We start from the raw sequence: 23,096 nt of genomic DNA, 5'->3' as shown, positions 1-23,096 counted from the left end.
CTTCCTATTTCCCACTTTTTATAGGGGAAACGTGCTATAGGGACGTTCTTTGCCCCCAAGTTTTAAGAAAGTCAAGATAAGACACAGAAATAACAAATAGACAGCTTTATGTATAAAGCAGATCTTACACATATAAAAATTAATTTAAATGCAAATGAGCAAGAGCAAAGGTTAAGTGAATCTGGTATAACTCATTATTTTCGTATCTTGCCAGAGTACATGAAAAAAAATTCACATTGATAAAAAATATGTTCATTTAAAGTAGAACAAGTGGGTTTCCCTAAAGCAGGATTTGGCTTTTTTGTAGAAAAGCTATTTTGTGAGGGGCGAGGAGACAGGGGAGAGGGAGGGTCTGGACAAGTAACGGGAGTGGGTAGCTGACTGAAATAAACACCCAAAGTCACCTAAAGTTTCCACAAATGCGGTCTCTCCATCCATCTTTCCTCTGTGGTTTCTAACACCAACAATGCAAGCCTCAGCCACTGCCAAGGGTAATTCAGCTTGGGAGGAGTCGGGTGGCTAAGGGTTGAGCCACAGAAATTTAGGAGTGGAGCTTAGGGACAAGTGTCCGGGGAGAAAGGAGCCAAAATGCAGAAGGCGCTGGCAGAAGAATCTGATTCTTACAGCAGAGCTTCCCCAAATCACAGTGCTGTGTGTAAAGTCGGTGTGAGCTTACGGAAAATCTACAAAGTCACCGCCTGAGGCACAACAGTTTGTATTTAAAAAGTGAAAATTAAACCCATGCAGTTCATCCCGAAAGGATGGGATGGGTTAACAATGAGGAATATCTACACGTTGTCTTAGAAGTATTGACTGTCAAATAATTGTGTGTATTGATCAAGCACTTTAATTTGAAATGGAGTAATAAGATGATCTTATCCAGTAAACTACAAGCTTGAAATTATTTAGGTGACCAGAGATGATATTTAATTAAAACACTTTGTAAAATTTCAAGCTATTTTTGAAAAAACAACGATCATATGATAACCTAAAAAGCTGTAGTGTTTAAAAAGACAAAGGAATCTGATATGCGTGCATGCGTCTATATACAGTGACAAAACATACTGATTTTAAAAACTGTTAAAAATGTTATAAAAGGCCAAGGCAATGCCCTGAAACCCCAAGGTATGGGGTTCCAGTACTCCTCCGACGGGCTGATTAGGGCAGCAACCCATCCGAATCACCATGGGAAGTCTGTCAGAGAGATGCCCTGCCCCACTCTGTGCCCACCAATGCACAACTTCCACTAATCCCAACGTGCACCTTTAAGGATGGTCTGGGGGACCAGGAAGCCCTGTGTCCCCAAGGTCAGGGCATAGGGTCTCAGCCATGCAGAGCCCAATAACCATCCAAAGAAGTTCAACTTCAACTCCCCAGGTATGTGGGCATTTGGAGAAGATCTGATCAAGTTTACTTTGCACAGCTGTGCATCTAAGTTCCCGTCCTTCTGTACCTCACGGAGGCAAACGCACACACAAAGGGTTCTAAGGGGTCACTCAGGGATATGTCATTTTCGGGAGGTGGGAAGGGCAGTGCGATGGTCTTCTGGTTGGTGACTGGGTTTCATTCACTTCAAATAAAATCAATTTCTGAATAGATATTTTTAATTATACTTACAGTGATTAGCATGAGAAGTGAGGATTATGGAAAGAGAATATGTACCTGGGTATGCTTACAGCAGAGTTAGGTGATTCTAGGGAAGCTTTTTGCAATGTGATAATACAGCAGTGGAAATTCCCCAAACAGAAGAAATGGAAATCTCTAATGTCACATTGTTAAATGGAAAGGGCAAGTTGCAAGAGAACACACAGCATAATTTCATTTATTTAACAGACCTAAAAATAAATCTATATTAGCTCTAATATGTATGGAATGCATATCTGACAGTGTTTAGAAAAAGGCTGGGAAGACATAAATGAACGGTGGGTCCCTGAGGGAGGGGAGAACGTGAGAGAAAGAGAACTCTTACTTTTCACTCCACATGATCGAGTTTTATGGGCAGTTGGAACTTGGGATGAACTTGAACAAGAATGTGTTCGACTTGAACTAAAACAAACTTTCATGTGATATTATGGACCCAGCTTGTCATAAAGTCTAGCCAATTTCTTTCAGAGTGAAGCAAATGGTAAGTTATTATGTGAAAGAGAATGCATCTTTATTTAAGAGCTGAAGACAGGGCGCGCTCATAGTACAAATAATGGAAACTCTGGCTATATGCTATTGTACACGCTAATCATTAGAACATTCCCTGAGCGCTCACTGGGTTTGAGCCAGCCTTGAAATCAGTTATTTGCTCAAGGCAAGTAGTAATTTATGCCAGGCCCACAGAAAAGACAGATGATTTAATTAATTTTGATACTAGTGTCTCTCAGTGGAGGAGACATGCGTTTTACTCACAAGGCTTGCTGGAGCCTGTTCCACTGGGATGGGGATGCTCCGAGCAAGACACTCAAACCAACTGTTAAAAAAACACCGTTTGGGCATACCTGATAGCTTCCGCCATTTTAGTGCTTTCTCTTTTCCTGTCATCTGTTAAACGCCGGATAAAATAAATAAAGTCGAGACCGCAGCAGAAGACGCTGCCCACCGCACTGAGCAGCACGAGTTTGCTATCGTCGGCAGCAGCCGTGCTGAGGGCACTCTGGACTTCTTTCATGACCTGAAAGTCACCAGAAGATAAAGTGGCAAAGAGGATTTTTGATACGGAATCCGAAAAGCATTTGTTCCTGGACCATCTGTACCCAGAGAAAGTACAGTCTAAACCTGATACTGTTTCCCTGGATCTATCACAGTTTAAAGTAATTCACAAACTTCTTTTCTATAAGCAGAGACTGGGAATGCGGGACAGGGTAAGTTACAGGACTAATTATGAGGACAGTATAACTAGAAAGACACCCAAATCTGAGTTACCTAGTATTCTAGTTGGGACTCTCAGTAGATGAGGCACATTACACACGATATCCACTTGGCATTTCTACAGTTTGGACAGCAGGTGGCACATTCAACCAGTTGAAAGAAACTAGGATTCCCTACCTTTTTTTTTTTTTTTCCCCCCCTTTTTAACACCAGCCTACCACAGTTGGGACAGAAACCCCACAAGTTTGGTGCATATAAGCACATTAGCACAGAGGCATTTTAGAAGGGCACAAGAGCACTGAAAATGAGCTCTAGGAGGCATTTACATTTACAAATAACCAATGAAGGGACTCGCAGTTTAAAGATGTCCTGGGGACCAGCTGTGAAACGGTCTGTCATGCGACCCTGGCCAGAAATACACATTTCTTGTCTGGAAATAAAGCTGCTCACGAGTGGAAAACCACCACCAGAATGTAGAATTTTAAGAAGGCACAGCACGGGCTCCAATAATTCCCATCTTAGACGGTTTCATGTTTCTGAACCCATCTCCCGGGACCCCAGCAAAGCCAGCTTTGCCAGGTACTCCCGGCAACGAGCACGAGCCCAAGTCCCTGCAGCGGGAACCAAGTTCCACAAGCATCGATGGTGACACCCTCCGAAGGGCCTGGGACCCCGGCTGTTTTAACCTCGTCTGAACAAAACCAAACAGAAGCATGTGCCCACATGCCCCCTGCACAGCACAGCCCCACCCCGGAGCAAGGGGGCGGACCCCCACGCGCGCTCGGCCCAGTGGCACTCGCAGGGGCTGCACGCAGGCGCAGTGGGGTACGGAGCAAGACCGCCCCGCCTCACCCCTGCTTCCTATCGTCCAGTGGGACTGCGCAATGGTCCAGAAGGCGAGTTAGAAAGGGCACAACGAGCACCCAGTCGGCAAAGCAGGCCCCGGATACAAGGGCGTGGAGAAACACGAAGCACAAGTCAGCCCGAGGAGCGTCTCTCACCTCTGGGTTTAGTGAGTTATTCTCTGATGATTTTGTTGACAACAAGATGTGGGTGAAGCCATCCTGCTTCCTGACGACAATATCTCTGTATCTGTACGCACTTTCTGTTTGCCTCACACTGAAACGCAACCGCTTGTCAAAAGGCTGGTCTCTTCTGTCGTCAATAAACTTCCTTTTCCCGGCTGTCACTCCTGTAACAGATGTCTGTATGCTGGTTGTTCCGTTGGCTGTTAACGCATCCATAAACGGGGACGAACCTGCCAAGAGTTTGAAATCACAGTGGTCTGTGATGTCCAGCTACGAAGTCCCTCCCCGCTGTCGTCTCTGAATCGGGTAAAAGCGCTCATTATGAACCCACGACTTAATGTAGTAAAAGCAAAGCTGTTAAAAAGTCTACTTTTATTTTTCATTTTTAAAAGATTTGTTCATTTGAGAGAGACATGGAGATAGCACAAGAGAAAGAGAGAGAGAGAGAGAGCATGTGCAAGTTGCGGGTAGAGGCAGAGGGAGAGGGAGAAGGCTTCCCGCAGAGCAAGGAGCCCAACGCAGGGCTCGATCCCAGGACTCCAGTAGCATGACGTGAGCCAAAGGCAGATGCTTAAGGACTGAGCCACCCAGGTACCCCTAAAAAGTCTGCTTTTAAAGGCATTTGCTTTCCTTCCAAGTCTGACAAGCAAATCACCCTCTTGCTTATCTTGCCTAAAAAATAAAGATAGAAAGTACTTGCTGAAAAGACGCTATGAAACTTGAGACCTCTCAAGAATGGGATTGAAAGAGAATGGGTCTCATGAAGAGTCCCTGTTCCAGGCTTGAGAAGTTGAAGGAAAAAAGGAAATTGGTTCAAGAAAATATTATTTGAGCCAAAGCTATCCGCCCTTCAGCTGACATTTCTTTTTCTGAATGCAGGATTGATGTGGACAGATACGTGACCACCTGTTTCTGCTGGTCTGTGAGGCCGTGGCCACCACGGCAGATCCTCCACTCCCACTCCACGTGGGGCACTCGAGCCTTTCAGGAGTTCTTCCTTCTGATGCCCTGGGACACGACTGCTCTCTGCCCACCGGTCCCAGTTCCACATTTTCAAACAGGTTTCTAAGTACCATTTCAAAACAATCCTCTTTCCTGCCTCATATAGTGTTCTGCTAATTTTCCCTCCTATGTCAGTTCCTCAGCATCAAAGTGGATGCTGTGTCTTAAACATATGGTCTCCTGAACTTTGTATTTCTTAAAATAAAGGCAAGAGATTCATTTAATGCTTTCTTAGAGTTGTCAAGTTACGTCAGAGTAAGAATTCAAGTATTAATAAATGATTATAGTCCTATTCATACGAACTGTCTGAACATTATCTCACCTGGTGATCAATATATAGAGCCTCCGGGTAGGAGAAGAAAGGGAAAGAAATGTAAGAAAATTGGATCAAACTTTACTAATAATATTAGCAGAGGTTCTTGGAGGGGAAGAACAGGAATTACAGGTCAGAAGTATTTCCTTTACAATGAAAGAAAATAAGCCAAGGCCACCAGAAAAGACTCAGGAATGGACACCTGGAGAAGTCAAATAATCTCCTTGGTAAAACAACAGGACTTTCAATTGGTAGAAATACTTCAGAGGTTAAAAAAAAAAAATCCAATTTTTTAAAATTTTGGAAGAGGCTGTAATATGTGCATATATATGGTCCAAGAATCTACAAATGCAAGAAGATTATGTAAGAGGCCTCCCACTACCCCTGCTCTCCATCTGCCCAGGACCCCCACGCTCCAGTTAGCTAGAAAAACCCATGTCTGGTTTCCTAGTATCCTTCCATCTTGACGTATACGCAAGCAAGCAAGAATAAAAAGATTTCCAACCCCCTTCAAAAAACACAAGTGGTAGTTCACTGACATAGTATTTTGTCCTATCCTGCTTTTATTATTTGATAGTATCTTAGAACTTGTGTTAGCGGGTCAGTTTCTCGTTCTTTTCTAAGGCTGCGTACCAGTCTGCTGAATGGATGTTCTATAATCCACTTTACCGATCCATACTGCAGTACATGCTAATATTACCTTGGCCTCCCTCATTCCAATGCTGGCAAGTATTTCCAATTGAAAGAGCATTTGATAACCTGCTGTTACCAGGGACACAGGGTGTCCTAAATCTTTCTGAGGAGACTAGCAAGGATCCTCTTTAACTTTCAACCTCTCCTCCATCAGAACCTTCCCCATCTGTGTTCTCTCTGTCCACCATCCTCGACACACCCCACTGCAGCTAGAGGACCAGTAACCTCTGCAACCTGTCTGCAACAGGACCAGATAACTTCTTGAGTAACAGGGAAATGGATCATAGATGACCCTGAAACCATTAAGCCTGGGTGCCCAGGAGATGGGGCACCACAGCGGAGTCTCATGTAGCCAGGGGAGGAGGACAGAAGCTTCCTTTTATCCACAGATATTATTCAGGTGTAGATGCTCCAGAGATCAGAGTGGGGGCTGGAGAAGTCAGGTGGAGATGAGTCCTTGGGGGCTGGCGCCCAGGAATGACGGCTGAATCGAGAACCAGGAGCTCCAAACAGGAAGCACGAGGAGCGAGGCTATGCAGAGCCACGTGCAGGACCAGGAGGCAGCGGGGAAGCAGGAAGGCAGAGAGAGGCTCCCCTCAAAGGAAGGGGAAGCTGCTGTGGCCATAAGGACGTGTCGGTAGTAGCATGTGCCCCAGAGAGGTGGAGGAGAAAGGGGAAGAGGCAGTGGGAGGGGAGGTTAGAAGCCATTAATAAACTCGGGCAAGCAGTGTCACTGCAGTGCTAAGGGTAAGGGTAAAAAAGCCAGACTGCAGGATACAATGAAAGACAGATAAACGTTGTTAAATAAGAAAGCATACATATTCAAGTCACGAATCTGTTAACATGCTGTTTTAAGGAGCGCAGAGCTACAACAGCCAGGTGAGAGGATGTGGATTGGAGGACAGGATTGCAGACAACCATGACTTCCCTGCCTGAACAGAGCCCACAAGGGAGCAGTCCCGGGCAGAGAGGCAAGGTGGAGGCTGCCTGACTCAGAGGTGAAGGGTGATGTGACAAAAGCAAAATGAGTGGGGACGGGCTGGAGGCTGTGGTGTGCCCAGGAGGAGGGGTTCTTGGACACGACACAGGCCAGCATGCTCAGAACAACAGGTGAGAGTGGCCGGGATCTTGAACAGTTACTAACCCCGAACTGAATTAATTGGCACACACATTAATCAGAACACAGTGAGAATGACCCAGCAACACAGGGGAGGGGCTGGGTAGCTGTCTTCTGCCAGGACAAAGTCTGCTGACTTTGGATTGGCCCCTTGCCCCGTCAACTGCTCCTGCTTCTCTCAGTCTCTTTTCGTACCCTGTTTAAAAAGCACACATTCCTTAACTCCATAGGCAGATTTCTTGGTGTCTTCTTTCCACAGAAGCAGGATTTCTAAGCTATGGGGTCCATGTTGCCTTCATATGTGAGCCTCACAAAAAGCCCATTTTCTTTTCTTTGAGGCAACAGGTCCTACGGAGCTATCCGTGGTTCTGCAAATGCGGAAATGGATTGGTGCTGGCTCATGCTGACCAGGATTATTGAACTTGGCCTTCATCTCCCTGTTAAAACTGCCCTGACTCACTGGTGCCATTATAGTCCCTGCTGATTTCAGGCCCTGTGATCTTGCCAGGGCCTCAACTACCACACCCATCCCAGCAGGACTCCTGGGACCCTCAGGTATTTCCCTCTGGGGCCATGTGACATCTAACTGTGCCCTCTGTGGGTAAAGAAGTATTCACAGCAGGACTGAGTCTCCAGATCAGACTGCCAGCATAAGCTGGGTCCTGACACCACCCCCCCACCCCGTTGTCATTTGTGTCCCCTAGCCCTTCACTCATGGCAACCCATCCATGGTGATCGTTCAACCATTCCGGGCTTGTGCTCACCTCAACACCTTTGTACTTGCTCCTCCCTCCGCCTAGAATGTCTTTGCCCTAGAGCCTCCAATGGCTGGTTCCTCCTGCTCACCTGGACAGCCCAGATGAGCCTCTGTGGAGCGCCCCTCTGATGTGGGCCCCTCCCGGCACCACTCATGTCCCGTCTGTTCTCCTCACAGCCCTCCTCACCAAAGGTATGTCTTCCCCAGTTGATTTTTTATTCCTGGTGTATATGTTGTTGCCGTACTCCACTGAGCTCTGTGACAGCAGGTCCCTGTCTGTCTCATTTGCTAATGTACCCTCAGAGCTGGGAACACTCAATATTCACTGAAGAAATGGAGGGAAGGGCCCTTCAGGTCTCATCAGGTCTCATCAGCCCAGCTCCCTCCATGCAGGGATGAGAAGCTAAGTGGCCTGCCCACCGTCACACGGCTGATCATTTGGTGCCAATCTGGGGACAGTAAGCAGTACGCTTTAGGGCAGAATCAACTGCTGATGACCAACCTAAAAGGTAAACACTGAGATTTCGAAAAAAATATCCTCCACACATAAACTGTGAGAAAATTTACTGTGACTCCCTAGACCAACAGCTCTGATGACAAAGAGGGAGCAAATGTTCTCAGTGAGTGGACGGCTCCTTCAGGACCTGGGTTCAGAGACTACTAACTGCCTTCCTAGGATTTATTTGTTCCAGCAAGGAACAAACCCTATTTTAGTGCCTGTCCTAATAAATGGTTTGTTTTTTTTTTAAGATTTTATTTATTTGTCAGAGAGGCACAGCAAGAGAGGGAGCACAAGCAGGGAGAGAGGGAGAAGCAGGCCTCCCACTGAGCAAGAAGCCCGATGTGGGGCCTGATCCCAGGATGCCGGGATCACGACCCGAGCCGACGGCAGACGCTTAACAACTGAGCCACCCAGGCACCCCTAAATGGTATTCTTTTGACATGTCTGCGTGCAAAAGAATCCCTGCAAACATGTGTTTGTTAACCTGTTAGAATTCACTGCTTCAAAAGGCATGTCTCTAAAAATGAAATGAGCCTCCTGCTTCCAAACATAAGAAACAGTAGCTGCATTTCCTTACTTGCCAGCAAGAAGTAGAAAACTGAAAAAACAAACAAAGACATACCCCTCCCCCAAACAAAACAACAACAACAACAACAACAAACCACCCAATAACTTTTTCAGACACTGGACAACAGGCAGGGCAGAGGCCTGTTCCCAGCATGAAGGGGGCCGAACCCGGTGAGCCCAACAATGTCCCGGGCTTTCTGCCTGGACGCCATTTCCACGCTGTAGGTGCAGGCAAGGGACACTGCGAGCAGCCTAGCAAAAGTCCTAAAATCAGGAAGAGCCCAGGAGGCTCTAATTAGTGGGGGTGGGGTACTGAAAAGGAGGGAGCCACACAGAAAGCTCCAGAACTGCCTAGGGATCGGATCCCCTTGAGTCTTTCTTGAACACCAATCTGAGTATGCACGAGGCGAAACGCCACAAAATTTGGCAGACAACTTTTGAGGAAAAAATTACCTATAAACCATATAATTGCCAGAGTGCACACGGGGCTGGGGGCCATCACCAGCCAGTGTGGGAGAGACTTCACTGAACAGCCGGGGCACTGGGTTGAGACCCCGGAACAGGCACATGTTATTAGTAGAACTCATCCAGCTCTAGAACAAAGGATACTCTAGAACTACACTAACAACACTTAAAAATAAGCCCTGAAAGGATCAAACTGATTTGCAAGTAACAACTGGCTGTCAGAACAAAACTATATTGTTTTATTTTAAAAGATTTTATTTATTTATCTGACAGAGAGAAAGAGAGAGGACAAGCAGGGGGAGTGGGAGAAGGAGAAGCAGACATGCCGCTGAGCAGGGAGCCCGATGCGGGGCTCAATTCCAGGGCCCCGAGATTATGACCTGAGCTGAACGCAGATGCTTAACGACTGAGCCACCCAGGCACTCCCAAAACTAACAGTTTCAAAAGCATAAAAACCAGGGCCAAAATGTAAATGTCCCAACACTTAGGAGCCAAAAAATTGACATAAAAACAAGCAGAAAAATCGGACCTATGCTCGAGATCAAATCAATTTAATAGAAAGAGATCTACAAGTGAGAGGTGAGTGAATAACAGAAAAGGACATTTCTTAAACTGTTATAAATTCACCTCAGTGATAAATCAGCTCAAGTGTGCTCAAGAATTTAAAAGACAACACGAACACCGGAATTTCATTAGTATGTTAGATGCCAACTTGAGACCCACTGCCAGATTCCATCCAGAATGAAGTACAGAGAGAAAAGAAAAACCAGAGTGGAGCCCAGGTGCCCTGTAAGATGACAGCAAACAATCCAGCATATGTATAATCTGAGGCCAAGAAACAGGGTGGGCACGCGTGTAAAAAAATGTGCAGAGATAATGGCTCAAAGTTTTCCCTATCTGATGAAAACCAGAAGCTTACAGACCCAAGAAGCTTACCCATCAGGATAAGCACAAAGAAAACAAATGTAAGGTACATCATGACGTGCAAAAGCAAATGATAAAGAGAAAATCTTCAAAGTAGAGAAAGAGAGAAAAAGAGACCTAACAGGTGGAGTAACGTAACAGCCACCGCATGTTCATCTGTGAAAGCGGAGCAGACAGTGGAAAAGGCACAGCATCTTCAAGTGCAGGAGATGGGGGCGCCTGGGTGATCAGTGGAATAAGCATCTGCCTGGCTCAGGTCAGGGTCTCGGGGCCCTGGGATGGAGTCCTACATTACAATCCTTGCTCCGCAGGGAGTCTGCTTCTCCTTCACCCTCTGCCCCTCCCCACCGCTCATGCGCTCTCTCTCTCAAATAGAACCAAGTGCAGGAAGTAAAAAATAAGCCCACAGCACACATGCAGCATATTCTGTCCTTCAGAAATAAAAGAGAAATAAAAACTTTTCCAGGCAAAAGTGGAGAAAACTGGTAGCCAGGAGACCTGCACTACAAGTAATGGTAAAGGAAGTTTTTCAAAGCAAAACCGAGAGCAGGCAGAAGCCTGGACACACACGGAAGAATGTGGAGCGCCAGAAGTGGTAAATACCCGGGTAAAAGTGGACCCGCACGGACCGCAGGCTGCGTTTAATAAATGAAAGCAAGAGGCAACAACTGGCCTCCTCACAAACCACACCCACCTAACCAGAATGAGTAAAAACCACTTTGTGTGCACTACATAAATACAGTATCCTCAAGAAATCGACAACTCTCTGGAAAAATATGAAATCTCAAGACAGATCTCGGACACAACAGAAACAAAGAGAAAGAATAACTGCGGAAAGATAAAAGTAAGAAGAACGCTGAAAAGTGCTTTGGGGCTGGGCATGGTAGGAGCCATGAACCAGAGGAAAACGGCTTCAAAGTTCTGAGGAAAGGAGGAAATCTACCAAATTCATTTTGTGAAGAGAATTTAACTCTGATGTCAGGGCTCGACACTGATGACACAAAACAAAACCACATGCCAATTTTACTTACGACTGGTGACACCACAGTCCCATTTTATTAACACCTTGCTAATTGTATATATTTAGAGCTATTCAGGGCATGGCTCTAGTGCAGAAGATGACCAATTAGAATTAACTTAGGACTAGTTCCTGTGATGACAATCTTAGGGCACAAAAGAGAAAGAGAAGTCGGTATGGATCATTCAGTAAGTGATAATGAAAAACCAGGCAGTTAATTTTCTTAAACTGTCCATTTATGTCTTTACTCAAAATAAAACACAGACACACACAAGAGATAAGCACAGAAAAATTCATTTGAGGGAAAAAAAACACCGAAACACAAAAAACTGATCTCACAAATAAAAAATGAGACGATCTTTTCTACCTACAGATTAGGAAAACTTTTTTTTAAAAGATTTTATTTATTTGAGTGAGTGAGAGAGAGAGAGAGAGAGAGCGCGCGCACACACAGGATAGAGCATGAACAGGAGCAGGGGGGAGGGGGAGAGGGAGAGACAAGCTCCCTGTGGAGCAGGGGTCCAATGTGGGACTCAATCCCAGGACCCTGGGATCATGAACTAAGCTGAAGACAGACGCTCAACTGACTGAGCCACCCAGGCACCCTACGAAACCTTTTTAGATATGGCAGTTAGATCAGGACTGGTGGAGAGCACCAGTAAATGGATTTACTTTTACAGAGCAATTTTATAAGGTGTGTCTATCCACCTCTGCACTTGTAATTCCACTTTTAGAATTCTAACAGAAGAAAAAGAAATTAGATGAGGGCATGTTTTTACATATAAAAGCTATTCAAATTATTTTTAAAATAGAGAAACTGTAAAGAGCGCTAACTTTAATAGTTAGGAAATGGTTCAATGACCAACGAGAAACACATCCCTCCCCCTGACACAGCACTGGGATGTTCATGAAGACTGTTAAGATCCAGGTCTGTAGGGGTGTTCCAGTAGCTACCATTTATAGGCTACATATGCCAAGCTTTTAATGTAAATCTAATTTAAATACATTGGGGGACATCTGAAAGTGGGGCTGTATCTGCAGATCTCTCAAGCTTGTGTTCTTCTACTTTGTTATTCCTAAAAGTATACAGCGCAGAAATGAAAATGAACGCTACCTAAAGGTATATGTAAGTGTAATCAACAATGTTTACGTGTAAGTTTATTAGAAACGCAAAGACACGAGAATGTTAGTTATGGTTCTTTCTTCGTAATAGAGATATGGGTGATTTTTATATTCTTGGTATTTTGTAAATTTCTACAATATACTACTGACATTAGGGTGGGAACTACTTAAAAACAGACTATAGCAACCAAAATCCAGACAAATATTTCTGGGATATTATTTTTAAATAGGTAAAGATATATTAGTATTTCTCTAAGCATATTATAGTTTAGGATTATTTAATCAAAAGTTGGTAAATGTAATATGCTGTTAAGGCTACAGTATGGGTCTGAGCCACAAGAAAAGTTCTAAACCAGCTGTTAATTTCTTTAGTCTACACAGTTTCGGAGGAAGCACTACAGTGTCTACAGAGTCATTAACCCTCCTTTACAGAGTTTAACATTTCAAAACACTGTCCCCTACACCTACTAACCCTAACCCTATGAAATCATACAAATGCCTACTACTTTATTCAGATTATATAATCTGCACACTTAATTCATTAACAGAGAACTTTCCCAATGAACGTGGAAGTAAAAGGGAGGCTTTAAATATCTGTATCCCCTTTTTTTCATAACATGTTAAATGAATAAACACCTTATAGATAAATATAAAAGTCTCTTTGCTCCAATTCCTTCAAATTCAGGTCCCTGTCTGTAGGATCTCCGGCTCTAAGGCCACACAGGCTTATTCTGAGCGGTCTCCGTAAAAGACAGTAACATACGGTCAGGCTGCTATAATGTTTTGCTCCAACACAACTGATACATTAGGAACAAGTGTGAGCACACTGCAAATTTCACCTTCTGTTTACGCCTGATTTTTTATGGAGACCGTTGAATGTACAAGCACAACTCAGGTGACTCTAGCTGGGCAGGAACACACAGAACACACCTCCACCAGCTCCCCCGGCTTTCTGTGGGCTTTCAAGATGCCCCTTCCACTGCCTCACAATAACCCTTCCCACACCCGCTCCCACCAGCAAACTGCATGTCTCTTTCATGATAAAGTGCCACCTTTATCGTAGTATTTATGTTTTTCTTAACCATTTAATAGGTCAAACTGCAGTACCACTTTCATTAGGGCCCTTCCTGTTTTTAAATATGCTAATGACACAGTTTGTGCGTGCTGGGCTCCTATCCATTTCCCACCTGAGCCCAGTGGTTTTTAGGGCATGATTTCGCATAGTGTGGTGATTTTCGGGAACGCACACTCGCATTATAGCAGAACTGGCTCTAAGTTTTCTTTCCACTGCTCAGTATCAAAGTCATTCTTTTTGCCTCAGTCAAGAAAGAATTTATTCACAGCCACGTTTTAGACCTGGGCTTAAAAATAAAACCATCTAACGAACAATTTGCTTCAAGAGGCCGCACATAAACCAACAAGCAACTGCTCAGTGGGGAATTAGATGGAAATGCGCACCATCAAACTCCATATTCAGAGATCTTTGGTGTTCATTAGTCCAATCCTTCTAGGAGGAACTTCCGGTGCCCAGCAGGGGCTCCACCCAAATGCTCTCCCACAGTGCCTGGACACTGTTGTCCCCACTCCAACGGAGTGCGTCTCCCACAGCAAAGGGCCCCAAGACTTCCGGAGCTGAAGGAAGATTCTCCAGCTGGGGAGAGCGAGGTATTGTGTGTCTGGTGTTCCAAAGCCCTTAAAACTGGGCTCTGCTTTCTCCGTGCGATCCACTCCTTTGTTCTCCACAGCACGTTGCTCCCAAATCTCTCTCTTCCCCACAAATCTGTCTTCAGAGCTTCCTGCTCACTTTCAAGCCAATTACACCCCTTTTTGTTTCAAAGAGCAACCCCGACACCACAATCCTCCCCAGGAAACCTGTGTTTAAGGACACCCCAGCCAACCTCCACAGTGAAGGAACTCCTCCTCCCCTTCAGATCACATTTGGGGCCACGGCCACATCTTTCCTGTCCCACGTCACTTAGGGGGAACATCTAGTCCTCACCCGTCAGCCTGCAGGAGGGTTAGGGGAGTGAAAACGGTCTTCTGAATCTGTCAACACTTGTCCTCCTGTGACTCGCAGCCTACCTAGACTCTCCCCGTCATGTCCCTCACCCACAGGACAGGTCCCCTAACCGCTGGAGGGGCGAGCCTGATGACCATCTGCACCTCTGGATTTGGGACTCAGAGATGGAGTGCAAGCTCACTTTTACATCACCACGGAGGCCCGTGAATGCCGCGCTTGGGGGTACTTATTTTTGTACACTGTATTAGGGCAAACCCTAATTTAGAAATGTAAATTAGCCACTGAAGGCATAGAGCCTTTTCATCATACACATTTAATGTAACCAAATTGAAATATAAGAATCGTTATCATTAAGAGTAAGTCTGGGGGCACCTGGGTGGTTCATTAGTTAAGCATCCGACTCTTGGTTTCAGCTCAGGTCATATTCTCAGGGTTGTGAGATTGAGCCCCGTGATGGACTCTGCTTCTCCCTCCCCCAGCTTGTGATTGCTCTGTCTCAAATACATCTTTTTTTTTTTTTTTAAAGATTTTAAAAAATTTGCCAGTGAGAGAAAGAGGGACAGAGCATAAACGGTTGTGGCGGGGGGGGGGGGGCGCACGTTGGGGAAAGGCAGGCAGAGGGAGAAGCAGACTTCCCGCTAAGCAAGAAGCCTGATGTGGGACTCAATCCCAGGACGCTGGGATCATGATCCGAGCCAAAGGCAGACACCCAACTGATTGAGCCACCCAGGCATCCCTCAAATAAATAAAATCTTTTAAAAAAAAAAGGGTAAGTCTGTTCATTTTTTTCTTTCTTAAAGATTTTATTTATTTATTTGACAGAGAGAGTACAAGCAGGGGGAGCAGCACAGGGAGACAAGCAGACTCCCCACTGAGCAGGGAGCCTCATATGGGCCTCAATCCCAGGATCCTGGGATCATGACCTGAGCCAAAGGCAGATGCTTAATGCTGCAAATCTGTCCAATTTCTGCTGCACACACATCTCCCCTGTCCTGTTCATTCCCAGTGTTTGGCTATGCTGGGGATGCACTGGGCATCCATACCATCCGGGCCCCGGCCATGTATTCTAGTTATTAGGTATTGCGGCTCCAGACTCTGGACCTCAAAAGATGGTACAAGTAGCACAGCAAACGGGAGGAATGCCAGACTGTTCTCGGTGACTAGCACCACACTTTCCATAAATGTGCTGAAAACCACAGCAATGTTCTGCCAGATGAGCTGCTTGCCTGGGCCAGGCGAAACTGCCAGAGTCTTCCATGATCCTGATGCCTGAGGCAGACGCCTTCTTATTCCAGCTGTTGCAGGAATTATTGCCCATGCGGGGTCCAGACAAGAAGGTCCCTTTCTCCTAATCATTTCAGCATGGCTGCCCTATACCTAGACTGATCATCACTCCTGGGGTTCTTTGTTGAGGGGTGGACAGGTGGGGGGGTGCTGTGTGACCTTCCCCCATTCTACGCAACAGTGCTTTGCGAGCTCTGGAACACAAAATCCATCTCGTGCCTAAAGAATCAGTATTCATGTGTTATTAAAAGAGTAGGAGACACCAGAGACTGTGGCCTAGAAGCACCCCGGAGCCAGCTGATAAAATGTGTGCCTTACCTTGGGCTGCACTGGACACGTCTGGGAAGGCTGCTGAGACCCTGCTAAGCAGCAGCCATCCAGACAGAAAGCATGGGCAGTGCTTCTGGGCATGGCCGTCACAGGGGGTCTCCTCACAGCCCCAACCTAGATGTGGTGTTGCCTGCTGAACCCTCTGGCACCTGTCACACTGGGCTGTGAGGAGCTGACTCCCCCGAGGAGGCCACCTCTGGGCCTGGACCCCAGCCTAGCACGTGACTCTTGGGTAGCCTCTAATAAGTGAAAATATCTGAGATGCAAGCACCCACCCATCTGATCTGCAGGCCTTCTGCGAGGGGAGCAAGGTCTCCCCTCCCCGGCCTGCTGCCACCCTGTGTGGCAGGACACTGGTCACAGGCCTCTGGGGGTCTCATCTTCCCTCACTTGGCAATGGGGAGAAGGGACAGAGGCATTCTCACCCTGCACACTCACAGCCTGTTTGCTAACCCTGCCTCAGCCCTTCCCCTGCATTGCTCTCGACTCGCCTGATTTTCATAGTGATTATTTTTTATCTTGACCACTCCATCAGCCTCACTGCTCCGCCGGCTTCTAGTTTTGCGACCGTGCACCAGCCACGGCCATCTCTTATGGCCACAGTAACTTTCCTCATACCTTTTTATTCAAGTATTTTCCCTATAAGACAAGAACCCCAAAACCCACTCAAACTTAAATCAAACTTATCAGGTGAACAACTGAGGTTTTCCGTAAGCTGAGGCTCTTCTGCATCTCTGACATCACCTCCTAAGAACTAATCAGGCACTCTACTCCAGGTTCCAGGCACGACCATTTTCATCCTAGCTCTTTATTTTTTACAAAGATTTTGTTTATTTATTTGACAGAGAGAGAGAGAGAATGAGAGAGAGTGCACAAGCAGGGGGAGCATTAGGCAGAGGAAGAGGGAGGAGAAGCAGGCTTCCCGCCGAGCAAGGAGACCAAGGTGGGACTGGATACCAGGACCCTGGGATCATGACCTGAGCTGAAGGCGGATGCTTAGCCACCCAGGAGCCCCATCATCCCAGCTCTTTAATATGAGCTAGAGCCATGCTAGTGGCTGAGCGGGCTCCAGAACTTTGTACTGTGAGGCCACTGGCACAGTACTAGCACTCAGGAAAACACATTCCGAATAATAACTCATTCTCTAAAGAGCAAGAGAATACTTAAGAATGGAGGCTGCATAAGAGGCATTTTAGTCTGTGAAGCATACAAATTATCTCCCTGAAACTACTAAGTAACTCACGAATGCTAGGAATATACTCAAAGCAGATGAATGAATGGAAAACTGTGAAATGAATTAGTTAACAAAGCTGAGAGTATGCAGAATTAGGAAGCATTCTGAAAATCAACAGAAAAGAGAACATAAGCTGTGGTTTCTTCAATTAAAATCATCCTGTGTAATAATTAACTTTCAGAAAGAACCAACCTAAAAATATTAGGTATGAAAAAGCAATGAGGAGACTTAAAAGGAAATACTATTTTGAGATAAAAAGTAGCAATTAATGAGACCACATAACTTTAAATAAACGCTAGTTAATGTCAATTTTCTAAAACCTATATAGGATCAGCCTGATTAAACCAAAGAATTATGAAGCAGGATATACACAACAATATAGTCTTCAATATGGGAATTACAATGTTTTGTCATCGGTAGCAGGGGTTCTCAAGACGACTACGCAGTAGAATCATGAAGCAGGTTTTTAAAAACATGCTCCTCGGACCACCCAGCTCCCAAGGGTTTCTGGGAGTGGAGCACTGGTGCCTTTCCCGTCTGACGCTGACGCACATTGAGGGCTGAGGACCTCGGCTGTCCGGGAAATGGGTTTGCTGTCTTCCACTGATGTAGCATACCTGGGGTCTGAAACAGGATATTCAGGGCAACCCAAAGGGAAGCGTATAAGTCAGAAGATGGAGACTGAATTAGCAGTGATAGTTCCTCCAAATCAGAGGAAAAGGGTCATTTAAAGTCTAAATAATTAAAACAAATAAGGAAATGCGAAACAAAGAAAAACAGTATGTGATACAAGAAGTAAAGAACACTAGAAAGGACACAGGGAGATGCTAAAACAGATGAAGAAGGACATTAGCAATGTAGAGAAACTCAAAATACTCAAAGATACTCAACATGACTGGTTTTTCTCCAATAATGAATTTAGTGAGTAAGTCAGAGGAAACAGTAAAAACTCAGGATCTGGAAACCAAAGAGGAGTTTTCAGGTGCTGGTCAGTATTGACAAGATCATACCGCTTTCCTCTTTAAAGACTGCATTTCAGGAAACATGCTCACAATTTCACAGTTCGGTAGCCTCAAATAGCCTAATGGTTGGTTCTTGTATTACTCAGACTTATAATTTTTCAGTTAGTATCATTTAGGAAAGGTAAAATATCCACATTCCAATTAATTTTCTTCCTCAAAATGGATTTCTCATTCACTGACAACTGTTTCTAACTTTTTCTTATTCTTTACCAAAAGCGAGAAGGGAAACCCAGCGATCAATCATACTAGTCTCTCAGAGGAGGTAAGCAGAGGTCAGAGAAATAAATGGAGGCAGAGGGACTACAATGAACACCCAGAGGCTCATCCATATTTGGGGGCTGCAATATGGGGCATGGCACTAAATCCCCCCTTTACGAGACAAAAACCCAAAATCCAGAGAGCTTAACAGCCTTCCTGAGTCACTGAGTGGTGAGTAGGCAGAAAGCTCAGATCACACTGAGGCCCGTGCACTACATGCACAGATGTGGTCTCCTCCGTGCCTCCCTGGCTGCTGTCAGAAAGACACACATGTGGAAAGATAAAGAGCGCAGGTAAGTGATGTACATGAGTGATTAGTGACAATGACTGTCTTAAATGTCTTCCAGAAGGTGAGAAACATTGCCAGTAATGTTGTTTAAGACTTCACAGAGTTGGCTTTTAACTGGCTCGAGTACTTTTGCACTTAGTAAGTGCTCAATAAATATGTGCTGAAGATAAACTTGTAAGAAAAAACAGAATATGGCATATTTGGGTACCATGCTATTAGCAAAGAAATGGATGGCCAGATACAAATTCAAAGGACTCTGATGAAGGGCTGCATTAAAAAAACCAGGATGGAAAAGAACTGGCCGAAATCAGCCTTAAAGGGTTGTACCAAGTTAAAAATAAAGTTAAAAAGAAAATGGACTGAATGCTGGAGGTGGTGGAGGCTGACAAGGGATCAACAACTCACCTACCTGTCTTGAACACCTAAACATCCAGCCTAGGAAAAGAGGAATAAGAAAGGACTTCCAAGAGGCCACAAAATGGAATCCAAGCCAGTTGGAAAAGAAAAGAGAAAAAAAAAAAAAAGGACTGTTATCATTGTAACTCCCAATATATGTCTGATCAACTACTTGTTCTGTTGTAAGGCTTCATCCTAGAGTTGTCAGGTTACTCTCAGCACCGACCTGGGAGGAATTTTCTCCCTCACAAACAGGGAGAAAATTGTGCAGTGAGTCTTGTTATGTGGGCAGAAGGATGAATTAGTACATAGTCACCACTAATGTTCCTCGTCCCGCAGAGAGTATGCTGGGGAAGTGACAGCCCTCACTGCGCTTACAACACACTCATCCCTGAGCGTATCCTGTCTACCTTCAAGCTGGAACCTATGTTATCTGCTAACTTTGCCAACAACAGGACTGCCTGAGGTCAGCCACGGCTCTTCAGAGGAACAAGTCAGGGATATAGCATGCCAGTGTGATTATCAAAAGAAAAAAATACCCACCATGTACACAAGTTAAAAGCTGACCTAGAATTTGGTGAAGAAACTGGCTTTGCCATTTCACTTGGACGACTCCTGCTTTCACCCCGAGTACTGCCGGGAGCTGTTGGGGGGCAGCGGCTTTGCCATGAAAGGCTCTGCCTGCAGCACTCTCACCTGCTCACAGGGCACCCCCACGACACCCAGAAGAAGTTCTGTCTCCATGGGTCATCTGTGGACTTTGTGCTGCAGAAAATGACATGCCACAGACTCTCTGGAGCTCCTGCAGACACAAACAACAGAGCCCCATGTGGAGCCCCCATCCAGGTCAGAGGACTACCTACGACTCGCTTCCGTTCCCACCACTTGGCTGTCGTGAGAGAGGAGCGCCTACTAAAACAAACCTCTCAACTGTAACTTACCACCTCAAAATTCTTACTACCCAGCCAAGCATGGGAAGGGGAATTCTAATACCTCAGAAATAGCCTAACTCTAATTTCGCTTTCATGTATCTCTCCATACCTTTTGCAGAAGTCTTAAATAAAATATTAGCAAAGAGAATTTAGTATGATTTTTTAAATTGTGGATATATTAAAAATTTACCATTTTAACTATGTTTAAGGGCATTAAAGTATATTAATTCACATTCTTGGTGCAACTATCACTACTATCCATCTCCAGAATGCTTTCCATCTTCCCAAACCAAAACTCTGAACTCATTAAACAAGAACTCTCCATTCCCCAACAACCATCACTCAACTTTTTGTGTCAATGAATGTGACTACTCTAGATACCTCCTACATATGGAATCGTATGCATTTGTCCTTTGTGCCTGACTTACTTCAGTGAGCATGTCTTCAAAGTTCACCCATGTTGTAGCATGTGTTAGGACATCATTTCTAAGGCTGAGTAAGATTCCATTGTATATATAAGCCACATTTTGTTTATCCATTCATTCATCAATGGATATTTCTCAGTTGTTTCCAATCTTTTGGCCACTGTGAATAATGCTGCTATGAAGATGAATGTACAAATATTTGAGTCTCTACTTTCAATCCTTTGGAGAGCCCACCTAGAGGTGGAATTGATAATTCTATGGATTATAGAGAAATATCTATATCTGTTGATATAGAAGTGGATCATTGATAATTTCATTCTTTTTTTGAAATTATATTTAATATTTCCCCTATATTAGTTAGAATGTGTTTAATTAGTAATTATAATCAAACTCTTGCAGAAGATACAACTCATGGACTGGTGGTGATTACTTCCACTTTGGTGCTATTTTTTGTTTGTTTTGCTTTCCTGAGATTAGAAACCAGAGAAGATCAGGATATAAAATCCTTTAAATGTCGAAGAGGGGTTAATATAATCAAAGCCACATTGCACAAAGATCCATAGCCAGTTCTGAGGCTTAGAGACCAAACCCTCATAAAATACATCATTTGTTTCTTTTTATGGCCAGGAACTGTTTTCCACTAGCCAACCTTGCAGCTTAAATGTACCTATAGGGGGTCACGTGGTTCCCCGAGGTTAGGATCCAGGCTTCATCAGGCTTCTGCCTCTGGTTCTGAGCATTGGGTCACTCAGTTTGCTGAATGACATTCTGACAGTAGGAGAATAAAAAGAATTTAGGGACTTTTGTTCTTTAGAAGAGAAACACTTCAACAAGCAATTCCACTGTGAACCATGCCAACATCCACAGTTAATTCAGAGTATAACTAGAGACAATCAAGTGTCCTTGTCCATGTTTTAAAGTTCTGAGCTATAAAGGTCAGTATTATATGTATTATTATATGTAGAAGAACCCTCTGTCAGTTTTAATCTTCATTTTGAGTTGTGCTGAGCTCCTCAGAGAGCATTAATCTCTAAAGGGATTTGGATTCCTAAATCTAGAAAAGAAATGAAGTCCTTAACAGACCAAAGGAAATTTAGGCATCCATCTTTATGCAGCTCTTCAACATATACGGTGATAATATACAAAGCTATCAGCAATCAACATTTTATTTTATTTTATTTTTTAAAAGATCTTATTTATTTATTTGACAGACAAAGATCACAAGTAGGCAGAGAGGCAGGCAGAGAGAGAGGAAGGGAAGCAGGCTCCCTGCCGAGCAGAGAGCCCGATGTGGGGCTCGATCGCAGGACCCTGAGATCATAACCTGAGCCAAAGGCAGAGGCTTAACCCACTGAGCCACCCAGGCGCCCCAGCAACCAACATTTTAGAATCAAAGTTAAGAACACTGAGGAAACAGAAATCCTTAAAAATGAAGTATATTATTTGAAGAGGTTAATGGAAAACTTTATTCAAGCATGAGCAATCTTTAATTACAAATGTAAATTCAATCTATTAAGTTTAGTTTTACCATGACACACCAAAACAAAAAATAGAAAATTACTAGCAATATAAATCCTATTATTCTAACTAATCATATCAGGATAAGTTAAAAAATAAATCCAGTAAAAAAGGTGATACTTTAAATTTAGTATATTTTATTTTCTCATTAACAGCTTTGACAATAAGTCAAATATTGGAAAGAAAAAACTTACTGAAAATCTGTACACTATAATGTCACCTTAAAGTACCAAAAAAAGGGACAGAAAATAATGAGATTCACCTTCCTCTTTAGTGCTGAGAATAAAGGAGGACTGGCAAGAAAAACAAAATATGAGAAGGATAACAACTATCTACAAAGTATAATTCTTCAGTAGTGAAATCCTATTACTTGTTACATCTACAAGAACTTTATTTCCTGCAATAATGATTTTGCCTTATTTGACATAGGACTGAATTCTCTCTAACACTTTTCCTCATAATGTTTACCTTGACTTTCAGGAACAACTAGTTTCTGCAACTAGGAAGATAATGAGTCAATTACAATTTATTTTTTCCATTTTATTTTAATAGTGCATGGCCATTAATTTTAAATCCTAGATACTAAAGGATACTAAAGGAACATACTATCTTGCTTAGATACCTGTAGAGTATAACCAAATTTCTATTCCAAATAAAAGGAACTATTCTGCTTCTACTTAATTTTGCATCTTCCTACAACAGCCTAGGAAGAACTGAGTTAAAAAAAAAATCAATATATGTCTTCCTCTATGAGAGGAGCAAAAGCATGGTTCCCTATGACTCAGGCATAGAGAGACAACTGAAGCTTACAGAAGAGCACATCGAGAAAAACCTTCCAGCAACTATAGCCAAGGCAAAACACAAACCCAGCTCAACTCCTGAGTAGAATGACTCAATCCCCATACTAGCTGCCTGAGAAGAACCATGCTCATTTCTAGGTGTACATATGACTTATCCCAGTCTCTCCTTTTTACAAGATGTCCAGCATTCAATAATAAATTATAAAATACAGAAAGATCAAGTA

General features: G+C 44.1%; 1 protein-coding gene across 2 annotated transcripts in view; it reads right to left on the bottom strand.

The window, feature by feature from the left end:
* CDYL (chromodomain Y like) overlaps positions 1–23,096 on the bottom strand; it is a 181,955-nt gene that overhangs the window by 12,136 nt on the left and 146,723 nt on the right. For both annotated transcript variants that reach the window (XM_080806999.1, XM_080807000.1), the window contains exons 3-4: positions 3,858–4,114; positions 2,487–2,659 (exon numbers count right to left, since the gene is read on the bottom strand). In XM_080806999.1, coding sequence (XP_080663125.1) covers positions 2,487–2,659; positions 3,858–4,114 — 430 coding nt within the window. The remainder of the gene's footprint in view (positions 1–2,486; positions 2,660–3,857; positions 4,115–23,096) is intronic.

This window comes from Martes martes, assembly GCF_963455335.1.
Source record: "Martes martes genome assembly, chromosome: 6".
In the NCBI taxonomy this organism is placed as follows: domain Eukaryota; kingdom Metazoa; phylum Chordata; class Mammalia; order Carnivora; family Mustelidae; genus Martes; species Martes martes.
This window is presented reverse-complemented; position numbering and strand designations above follow the sequence as displayed.